At 38.0% G+C, this 12,378-nt stretch overlaps 1 protein-coding gene across 1 annotated transcript in view; it reads right to left on the bottom strand.

Annotated features, from left to right (window-relative positions):
• CERKL (ceramide kinase like) overlaps window positions 1–12,378 on the bottom strand; it is a 127,639-nt gene that overhangs the window by 21,505 nt on the left and 93,756 nt on the right. Inside the window, exons 3-4 of the mRNA XM_061135007.1 lie at window positions 11,124–11,255; window positions 2,389–2,452 (exon numbers count right to left, since the gene is read on the bottom strand). Of these exons, the coding sequence (XP_060990990.1) occupies window positions 2,389–2,452; window positions 11,124–11,255 (196 nt within the window). The remainder of the gene's footprint in view (window positions 1–2,388; window positions 2,453–11,123; window positions 11,256–12,378) is intronic.

Raw genomic sequence — 12,378 nt, 5'->3', positions numbered from 1 at the left:
CTGGAGTTGCATACCAGCTGTCATGAGGACGGATCCACTATTCCTGTTGGCATTAGGAATACATCACGATGTGTCTTCATAAACACATAAGCAACTCATTAAAAAAAAATGTCAAAATCTTAATAATCTTCTTAAACATTATTTACTAAATCATTTTGCTTCTGAATAATATCATAGAATCTCTCTAGGATCTTAATCTCTGGTCTATGTCTAAAAACCTTTAGGTGATTTCCTCCTCACTCCCTATCAGTAGCTTCAGTAGAGACAGGCAGAGATGCCTCAGGTTCAAGTTGAGCCCCTCTTCCATCAAAATACCGAAGAATCCTGGGGTTACCTCATCCTGTCCTGGAGTCTTTCATATCAATTTCTTAAAAAGTACTCCTACAACTACTCTGCAAACAGATTCAAGAACAAGATGCTCATGAATGTAGTGTGTTCCACTTTCAAACAATTCTACTTGTTAGAGAATTGTTCTCTGGAAGTGCCTACAGAAACTGTTTCCACTGTTCTCATATATATGCCTTTCCATGTAATTCTAAGTAGAATGACTTACAATGACCATTTTATTAAGATAGTTATCTCAACCACCATTTTAGCTCCTGTTGAAATAACTGGACTCAAAAAAACCAAATTAACTATTTAAAGGATCTTAGAAACAGAAGACTTCCAAAAGAAATTTTAAATTATTATAAATCCTAAATTAATTGGCATGCTATAGAGTGAAATCACTGGAGCTCAATTAACATAATGGCTAGGTAAACTATTTGGTGGGGAAAAAAATGTAGGTAATAACTAAAGGATCTATAGCTCTTGTAGTGCCACACTGCAAAATAAGAATAAATAAGAAGTATGTTCATGTAAAGAGAAAACATTATTCTATTGCACTTAAGCTATAGTTTTTCATCATTCTGCAAAATACTTCTTGATCCTTGCACAGTTAATTACCAATGGACCTTATTTATAGCTAACACATTTCCCGAACGCTTCATAATGTTAATAGGCAAGACAAGGTGTAATACCTACAATATCTGTTATTCTTATTATATAACTATATTTTAAAGCAAGGACTTATTTGCAATGCAACATCTCTTATACATTCACAAGCTGTGTTTCAGGACCATGTAGCAAATTAAGGTAGGTAGCTGGTAGGCATGATTCCCCCAATTACTTCTCTTAAATTGTATACTTGCAAGGTAATTTCCTAAATGTAGCCTATTAATCAACCTGTCGAGCACAAAGTATAAGGCTCTGCAGTAATCTCCTACCTCATATCCTTCATGCTCAATATTTATAGACCATTGCCATCTAGATTCACTCCCTTCAATTAAATTCCTTTTTGAAAAATTGTTTTACTTACCAAACTTTCTTCTTCATTCAATATTTTTTCCTCACCCCAAAATATTAAGGATTTCTGAAAACTGACCTTGGTAATGCTACAAATCTGATTGCATTACTTTCCTCTCTAACACATTCTAATAATTTTTCAGGAGGAGTAAAGCCTTTCACTACAGTTGAAAGACCCAAACGCCCTTCCTGATATTGTGAGTCTACAGCTGCCCACCCCCACCGCCATCACCATGTGACAGAATAATTCACATGCCTGCCACCTTTTAAAACTCTGAAACATCCACCCTTGCAAAAAATCTTCCCTAAAAGAATAGGCTTTTAGTCTTGTACATCAATCCAGCACTTTAGCAAATTGATTCACCTACATTTTTAAAACGTCAATTGAAATATATGTCACTTGCCTTGTTTCCAATGTTTTCATGCCAGTGAAAAATTTCTACACATGCCAGCAATGTACTGCAAACAAGTTTCTAATGCCTACTATGAATAACACACTTATTTGGTAGCCACTAAATTATAGAAGATAAGTAAAACCAGCACATCTTTTTTCATCCTGAAAAGAATGCATTTGTTTTTATAAAATATTTACACTCAATCATAGCCAAATTAACCTGGGGGTAGCTATTAATACCATCAATACATTTGCAAAAGAGGATCATAGTATAGTTATGCCATATGACCAATATATTATCTTCCATCATTGCTTTTCTAGACACTCACAGGGTTAAAGCCAAAAATTAAGAACTCTAGATGTAAATATATGTTCATAAGCTAAGTATGAGGTGGCACACGGTAACTTCCCGGTACTTATATTCACATCCCTCCTTTGGTGTTTCTTTGCACAATCCTGTGAGGTAGATGTCTGTGCCATATTACATTATCATCATCAACTGTTACTACACATATATGAATGAAATACAGCCTCACTACATCCATCACAAATAGCTAAAAACTCTAAGTTTCAAATATGTGGCTAAAAACTAATGAAAATATTTAATAACATAAGCTCTATGGTATATGTAGATGAAGAACACAACCTACCCATCAAATTCCTGTAGTTCACATTCTCTGAGTAGTGACAGGGCATGCCCTTCATATTCTGTTACTATATTAGAAGAGGAAACAAAAAAACAGAAAAAGGTAAACGTTCTAAATAAATGATCTATACTTTTAAACTTGGTTTGGCAAAATAATATGCTAAACATATGGTCAGGTCGTAAAGCAAGATTTATTCTTGAATATTTATATTTTAATCATGGCAAGGAGGATTAAGTGTTACTTGCCCAATGTGTTTTATAGCTTTATGTAAAAGAGGGTCATATATTTATTCCAACTACATAAGTCATTTGGGGATATCCCATTAGATAATTTATCTTGGTGCCTGTCAGTTTAGTGTTCCCTAAATAAGACACATTTCCTTTAAATCAGAAGCCTAGGAGCAGCAGTATTTTGAAAATAAGGCATATTAGCTGGCATCAGATAGTCAATGTTAAATCGCTTTGGCAACCTTACATGAATAAATTACTTGAAAGGTTAGTGTAAGATTTACATACTAGAAGAATGTGTGTCTGGAACTGCTAGACTAAAAAGAGGAGGAGTTGGATGTGAAAATGGGAAGCCAAGCCAACACCAATGATAACAGACCCAGCGCCAAGGAGGGTGGCGCACGGGCCCACCAGAGCCCAGACTCTCCGAGGAAATGAATCTGTCACTCCCTATCGCTGTCTCTACACTCACGATGCCCTATACACTATTGCAAATGCCAGTGAAGACAGGATAAACTGGCACACTGCAGATGGCACCAAGCGGTCCAACCGCATTTAGCATTTTCTGGGGCAGCTCTGCCAGAAGAGACAGCCCAGCTGGATCCACCCATCAAAGATTTCTGCTGACTGACATGACACTGCAGATGGATTTTTTGTGTAAGAATGTGCATCATTATATGCGAGATTACATTAATCTTTCATGCTTGTCTGTCCCTGGTGCCAGCATGGTTCAAGCTTTTCCTATAATGTTTTTAGATATTGTTAAAAATTATTAGTCTTGGTGTCTAAAAGAATCATTGTGTACCCAGCAGCATTACATTGTAATTTTCCCACAGTTTATTCAAATGCTGTTAACATTCACAGGAATAAAACCTCTCTATTAAATTCTATTTAGCAGAAAGTGACAAGAAAACAAAATATAAAATATCAACATCAATAAACTTAGGTTATCATCAATGAAGGTGTGCTGATCATTCATCTGTAATTTCAGTAAGTAGCTGCAACCTTAAAAGCAAAATAATAAAGTGTCTTACAAACACACATTAAGAATAATTAAGGGTATTAGGGAAAAAATATTTATGCTAAGAGTCAGTTTATCAAGTCTCGGTTTTATTCCAAAGATTGCTTTGGTAAAGTTTTTCACATCCAAAACAAAATTAGCCTTAAAATTATCTTCTGGTTAAATGATATTTTTACTTACAAAAAAATATGAAATAATAGTCTGTTTCTTCCTCTCATCTTGCAGGTGAAATGTGACTATGTGTGTGTGCGTGCTAAGTTGTTTCAGTCATGCCTGACTCTATTCGACCTTACAAACTGTAGCCCACCAGGCTCCTCTGTCCATGGGATTCTCCAGACAAGAATACTGGGGTGGGTTGCCATGCCTTCCTCTAGGGTATCTTTCCAACTCAGGGATCAAACACATGTCTCCTGAAATGGCAGGCAGATTCTTTACTACAGAACCACCTGGGAAGCCCCATTTAGAAGGAGTAGAAGAAATCAAAATGTGCCTTTATACAGAATATTATGGGCTCTGGAAGCAGAAAGAGCCAGATTCAAATCACTCCAAATAAACATCACCATGGGCTGCCAGGAAGCTGCAATGTCACCGAAAGCTACTAGCCTCTTCTTTCAGCTACTTTCCTTTGACAACCTGACTGACACCTCTCTTATATAGGAAATTTGCAGTTTTCATTGTTTACAACTCTTTGAATACACAGTTCTCACTGCTGGGATCCCTATACACCTGAATCTTCAGTTTAAATATTACTTCTTCAGAAAGACAATATTGGAGAAAAGTAATGTCCTGAGGTTGATATTGATTGGTGGTAAGGAAACAGGCTAAAGTTAAATCAGATGAGTTTTGATTCTAACATAAAAGAAACCTTTCTTGGTTTGGTGAGAAAAGTCTGTAACAGGGTAAGATACTGAAATGTCATTTTCTTTTCTGTCTCGTAGGTACTTCAAACTTAGTAAGTTCAAGTAGCAGACATCAATCTCACCTTCAAATACACTGCCTCTCAATTACATCATCCTTTCTAGTGTTCCATCATCCACTCCTCACTACCCAAGACAGGAAATGTCTTCTTTCTAGAGTATCCCTTTTTTTTACTCTCTGCGACCACTGTATGCCCAAAGCCAGTTGTTTCTGCTTTTTAATTATGCTGCTGCATCCCAACATTCCTCAAGCCGATGCCCTAGACCCAGTCACCACCATTTTTAATATGCAAACTACATCAGCCTTTCCTCCAGCCCCCCTCTATTTACCCACTCTAGCCAGAATGATCTTTCTTAAGCATATATTTGATCATACCTCTTCCCTACATAAACTCCATTGATGACTATTCATTGTCCACAGGGATAAATGCCAACTCCCAAACTGATATCCTAGTATTAGAAATGGATTGGTCATGTATATCCACAATTATTCAAGGGATAATAAAAAGAACTTTTCATCCATAATTCTCTCTTTCTAGCTGGATCTGATTTGTGAACATTTACGATCCAGATTTTTGTTAACATGTAGGTATAATTGGGAGGGAGTAATGCCTCAGCTGACTACCATTATTTTTAACAGTTTTATCAGATCACCAAGCTTTCTGCTGGGTGAAATCAGGAGCAATAGGAGGTATCTCCATGGAAGGGAGGGCTTCAAATAGAGACATAAAGAGCCAAAGGGAAAGAATCAAAAGAAATTTGGTGAAAGTGTCAAAAGCTAAACACATGATCTCAGAAGGAGGGAAAAAAGTGACAATAAACCCTACATTCTTGACAACTCTGCCCAGGGTCAGACAGGAGGTAAAATTATCTGGTGACAAAGCACTCCTGTGAGATCAAAGAGACCAAAGCTACATTCAGAGAAGTGTCTTTGACCATGATAATGATGATGAACATAACAAGGTCTAGGAGCTGTGTGACTATAAAGATTGACTGAAGAAAATGGAATTTCCTGTCTTGAGCAAGTGAAATCAAGGGAATACATGATATCTGTTTTCAAACACCTCAAAGACTGTACACACCAAATGGGACACACTTATTTATTTGGTACAGTGGCACTAGTGGTAAAGAACCCGCCTGCCAATACAGGAGACATAAGAGATACGGGTTTGATCCTTGGGTCGGGAAGAGTCCCCTGAAGGAGAACATGGCAACCCATTGCAGTATTCTTGCCTAGAGAATCCCCATGGACAGAGAAGCCCAGCGGGCTCCATCCACAGGGTCACAAAGAGTTGGACAGAACTGAAGCAAGTTAGCAGGCACAAAAGATAAACGTCAACACGGAAAGTCACAAGGAGACAAACATCAGCTCACAAGTTCTTGCACTTTACATTTCCCACAGGTGTTTAGCAAAGGGTCAAGTAGGTTTGCAATCCAGCTAATACTAGATTAGATTAGATTATTCAACATGCTAGGTGACTTTGGATTACCTCAGCCCAGAAGAAAGAGCACCTGTTAGTAAGTGAGGACATAGGAGGTGCCTTTTTCTAATATGCAGAGGCACAGTGACTGAACTCCAGTTGAGAGCGTCCATCAGCGTTGTCCGGTAACAGCATGCGCTGACTCCACCTCATGATGCCCAGGCCAGGCTGTGGAATGCCCCAGGAGTGGCACTTCTTCCGCGAGGAGTGCCACACTCCTGCACGCCACCATAGGAGAGAAATTGAACTAGATGGCTTCCACCATTCTTTACAGTTTAATTTCTCGGCTGCCTTGATTTTTTAAATCTTATTGTTCTATGAGTGATCCTATGATGTCCAGATTCCTCTCACACCTTTAACAGTGTAATTCTTAAAGTCTTCTCTGCTTTGAAAGGAAGAGAAAGAAATGGCATCATATGCCAGAATGGGCTTTCCACTCTTGCTCTTTGATTCATGTATCAAGTTATTAGGAATAAATAACTCTTTTTTAAGGTTCTTCCAGTTCTTCTGATATGATTATTAGATAAGATAGTGCATTGAAAGTAGCAGCAGAGGGGAAATGCTCCTTCAGCTCGACTATGTCAAAAGATGCTGATCTATATTTAGAAGGAGTTAGGCTTTCAGCACTAACCAAAATGAAATTAATATACTATTATTAATGTGGTGAGAATCTTTTTTTAACTAGAAGTCTGTACATTTTGACACCCTTCAACCATTTCATCCCCACCACCAAACCTCTGGAAATCTGTTCTCTGTATCTATCTATGTTCTGGTTTGTTTGTTTGGGGGAATTTTTTAAAAATAGTCAACATATAAGTGGGATCATATGGCTTTTGTCTTTCTCTGACTTATTTCACTTACCATAGTATCCTTAGGATCCTCTTACATTTCCCAAATGGCAAGATTTCCTTCTTTTCTATGGCTGAATAGTATTCTGTGGCATGGCATGTACATGGCTATGTGTATATACACACACACACACATATACATATACACACATTTTCTGTATCCATTCATCAATTAATGAACACTTAGGCTGATTACATGTCTTGGCTATTGTAATGAAAATAAAATGTAATGAAAAGTAAAAACAAATATAAACAAATGGGAACCTAATTAAACCTAAAAGCTTTTTCATAGCAAAGAGAACTATAAACAAGATGAAAAGACAACCATCAGAATGGGACAAAATCTTTGCAAATGAAGCAACTGACAAGGGATTAATCTCCAAAATATACAAACAGTTCATGCAGCTTAATACCAAAAAAACAAAGAACTTGGTCAAAAAATGGGAAAAAGACCTAAACAGACATTTCTCCAAGAAGACATACAGATGGCCAACAGGCACATGAAAAGATATTCAGCATCACTAATTAGAGAAATGCACATCAAAACTATAGTGAGGTGTCACCTCACACTGGTCATCATAAAAATGTCTACAAACAATAAATGCTGGAGAGAGTGTGGAGAAAAGGGAGCCCTCACACATTGTTGGTAGGAATGTAAGTTGATAAAGCCACTGTGGAGAACAGTACAGAGGTTCCTTAGAAAACTAACAACAAAACTACCATATGGCCCAGCAATCCCACTCCTGGGCACATACCCAGAGAAAGCCATAATTCCAAAAGACACATGTGCCCCAGCGGTCCCTGCAGCACTATTTACAATAGCCAGAACATGGAAGTGACCTAAATGTCCATCAACAGAGGAATAGATAAAGATGTGATGCATATATACAATGGAATATTATTTATCCATAAAAAAGAACAAAATTGTGCCTTTTGAAAAGACCTGGATGGACCTAGAGACTATCAAAGAGAGTGAAGAAAGTCAGAAAGAGAAAAATAAATATCGTATATTAATGCATATATGTGGGATCTACAAAGATGGTACCGATGAACCTTCTTGCAGAACACGAAGAGACACACGATACAGAGAAGAAATGTATGGACACCAAGGGGGGAAAGGAGAGTGGGATAAACTGGGAGACTGGCATTATACGCTTCTCTGTATAAAACAAATGCCAATGAGAACCTACTGTATAGCACAGGGAACTCTATTCAGGGCTCTGTGGTGACCCAAATGAGAAGAAAATCCATAAAAGAGGGGTTATATGGACCCATATAGCTGATTCACCTTGCCATACAGCAGAAGCTAACACAACATCCTAAAGCAACTATGTTCCAATAAAATGTTTTTAAAGAAATAACGCTGTAATGCATATGGAAGTACAGATATCTTTTGAGTTAGTGTTTTTGTTTCCTTTGGCTAAACACCCAGAAGTGTGGAATTGCTGGAGCATATGGTCTGTGTGTGTGTGTGTTCAGTCATGTCTGACTCTTTGTGACCCTATGGACTGTAGCCCACCAGGCTCCTCTGTCCATGGAATTTTTCAGGCAAGAATACTGGAGCTGGTTGCCATTTCCTGCTCCAGGGGATCTTCCCAATACAGGGATTGAACCTGCATCTTCTGCATTGGCAGGTAGATTCTTTACCACTGAGCCACCAGGGAAGCCCTTATGATGAATACATCTTGTTACAAGTTTTACATCATGCCTCATTATACAGCACTCTCTTAATGAATTCATCATCAGATAGACTTTACTATATAATTCATAGTCCATTTGGAGTCAGTGGTACACAGAACATACGTTAAAACAATGGTCACACTGGACATGCAGAAAATTTGTACTCTTTCTGCTTTACTGTTTCATAAAAGATACTTTTTAAAAGTGTAAGTTGAATCTTATTATTACATAATTTATGAAACTAAAATATGCTACATTATGACCATGTTTCTATAGCACTTTACAATACACAAGGTAGTTTTAAATATATAACCTTATTCAAACTACAAAATTATACAGTGAGATAGGCAGGATAAAATTTTTCAGATAACCACATGTTTAGTGTGTCTTTCACATAAAATAGGTAAACATTTAAAAAATATAAATATTAAGCTAATATACATACCCAAATGGTTTCATAAGCAAAAGATGTAATTTTATAATTTTGCCTGCAGCAGCAGTGTTAGGCAGCTAATAATTAGCCATTCTGCACAAATACATAAATAAATTCTAAATTTGCATTTATGTAATATTCTAATTTTATTTTATGTTAAATTAAATGTAATATTTGATAACATATAAATTTTAGGGCATAAAGCTTCTAGACATAATATTTTTCTCTCCAATACAATTATTAAGAAGGAGAGCACATTCCTATCATTTTCTCTACCTTAGTTCAAGCCTCGTAGGCTGGTTTTCTTTCCTCCAATGTCTCCCTCATGTTTTCTGATCTTTATCCTGATCACATAATCATCTTCGCTAAACTAAATTACAACACCGTGATATAAATTGTACAGCACCGCAGGATCAAGGCACAAACAGTAAACTCCCACTTGTAGCACTAAAGATTTATCCTTAATCTGGACTCAGACTTCCTCTTATGCGCCTTGTTGGGAGCCTTCCCAACTTCAGTTCAGGTGCCCTCAGCCTTTAGGAGAAGGGGGTCCCACTGCATCTCCTAGGAAGGGTCTTGCTGCTTAAGAAGGCGCTCCAGGTGCAGCATATGTAATACATTAGGACAGTCAAGTTAATCAGAAAAAGTTTTGGTTTTTTTTTTTTTTAGAAAAAGTTTTAATCCTCGTTCAGGATTAAAACATGTTGAATCTATCACATATGCACACCTCTTCTCATCCCACTAGATTTGAATAAAGAACCAAATTCACTGGCAACCATTGTACAATGATGGAAAGGACCATATTTAAGATGAAGCCAAGGTTCATGAAAGAAATACCAAAATACTATGGGCACAGCACACACAGGCATACCTATCCATCAAATCATGAGAGGTAGGTTTTAAACCTTATTTACATGGTGAGATCCATCTCCCTTGTTTGCAGCTGAGCAAAGCCAGGTCAGTCTGGGCACCTTCCTCGGGAACTTATAACTGGGACTAGGAGATTCCAAGTGCATTCTGGCCTTGTATCCTGAGTAGGCGTATGCAACACTCTTCATCAATTAAAATTCACTACACATTTATATTATCTGTTAACTGTAAATAGAAGCTACCTAGAAGTAAAACCAGAAAAACTGAGGGTGTGATTCACAACAGCATCAACCCTCCTCACCTCATCCCCTTGGAAAAATAAGAGTCTCGAAGGAATCAAAGCAGCTCCCTGGTGGTCTAGTGACTAGGATTCGGTGCTTTCACTGTCGTGGCTGGGGTTCAATTCCTGGTTAGGGAAATCTTTGGGCTTCCCTCATAGCTCATAGTTGGTAAAGAATCTGCCTGCAATGCAGGAGACCCGGGTTAGATTCCTGGGTTGGGAAGATCCTCTGGAGAAGGAAATGGCAACCCACTCCAGTATTCTCACCTGGAGAATCCCATGGATGAGGAGCCTGGCAGACTACAGTCCATGGGATCACAAGAGTTGGACACACAACTTAGCAACTAAACCACCACTGCCAAGCAATCAAAGGAATTTGATCACCAAATTTTAACAGCTGAAAATAATTTTAATATCTTCTTTCCATGAACTTCAGCATTAGCAAATTTCTGTTTCTCTGCGTACAAACCTAAGCACCTCTCTTGTTTTAGACAATGATTTTAAGCTTCTGGCTTCTCCAAATTCATCTAAAATCAGCAGCTAAGTGCTGAGTTTTGACCCAACCAGCAGGGGTCAGAGTCAGAACAAAAACCACCTAATGAAGGATTTCATGGAAGATATCTAACATTTAAGTGAGCAAAAATCAATCACTGCTCAACTGCAGAGATAATGTGCAAATAGCCAGCATCTCAGTGAAGATACTGAAACATGTGTAGCCCCCTTAAACATGATAATCTAGTAACTTTTAAAGTCTGAAAAAGGTCTAAAGAGATAATAGTGATACTCTAATAATACAATTGAAACAAAATAATTGAATTATAATCCTGTAGCTGACTGCAGTAAGTTATCAAAGCACATAAACAAGCTTTAGATATTACAACTAGCTTCCTAAATTTGACTCAAGAACAAACTCAAGGTTATCTTGCTTCCTTAAGTATGATTTCTTTTATAAAGGCGAAATTATGTTCTGAAAATACTTACTTGTTACATCAGTCTTTATTCCCGCAATCTTCAACAGTGGTTCAACCTTTTCATAATAGACCTGAGTAGCTTCTTTTTTGTGGCTTTGGGGGTTAAGGAGTATTTTTAATGACTTTGGTCTGTTTGAAAAACCTAAGAGGAAAATATGAAGACAGAAACTATAAACTCTCTGTCAGCACTTTTTTCTTTCCCTTTAAACCACACACTAAAGCAAGTTAGAATGTTATACACCTATTTAATTAGTATTTGCTATTTTTATTTGAAATCCTGGCAAAAGCTTTCCTGAATACAGCATTATTTTCAAACATTTCACATTCCCTAGCAATGAAATAGGAATATCTCTCTTAAAGTTAAGTCCTGAGTTATAACGAAGCATTTTTAACCTGTGAAGGAAGGTGTGAATGAAAACAACTTTGTGAATCATATTAGATGATTTTTATGTATATTTACCAAATCACCAATAATAGTGAATATATCCGATGTTTCTTAAGCACCTGTTTCTGGGCGGGGTGGGGGCAGGGGAAGCAATGGACTGTAACAAATAGGAAAGTCCATTTCCTCTCCTTGGATAAATATGCTCATTATTGGAATTGGGTATTCCAGTGACCCCAGGGCTAGCCAGGGCTGGCCTGCTGGTGAGCTCAGGGTGGAGGATTCAGGGCTAGGTCAGGGCCAGCTCCAGAGCAATGCATGCTGGGAGCTAAAAAGAGGGCTTAGGTCAGAGTTCAAACCTGAAAGGGGGCCGGAGAGAAAGAACTCTTCCCTGGGGAACCAGAAAAGCAACGTCTCTCAGTGGGATCCGGGGATATGGTGCTGCCTCACAGTTGGAGCTGAGATTTGATACTACAATTTTCTGGGCTTGCAAGATGCTTATCACTTAGAGCCCAGTTGGAGCAGGTGCAAAGCAAATTTTCTGTTGTTAGGAAGGGGCAGGAGGGGACAGAGGAGCTAGAGGAAAGCTGACTACTATTTCCTTCACGGTAAGCTGTTCTCACTGGGCCATGCTTCAAGGCTAGAAAAGCAGTTCCTAGCATCCATTTTTAATGAAACCGTTACAGAAGCCAAAAGAAAAATGCCCATTATGCTCATGTCAGTTTTTGTGCCTCCAGCAGAGACAATATTTTCTTACCATAATTGATATAATAAAAAATGTTCAACGAATCATATTGTTTGAATTCAGGGAGTCTTGGCTGAGGACCAGACAGGACGATGCTGAACTGAACTCCTTGTTCTTCTGTAATGGCTCCGGGCTCCT

This window comes from Dama dama, chromosome 33 (genome assembly GCF_033118175.1).
Source record: "Dama dama isolate Ldn47 chromosome 33, ASM3311817v1, whole genome shotgun sequence".
NCBI lineage: Eukaryota > Metazoa > Chordata > Mammalia > Artiodactyla > Cervidae > Dama > Dama dama.
The sequence above is the reverse complement of the archived record's forward strand: the minus strand, read 5'-3'. Positions and strand labels throughout refer to the sequence as shown.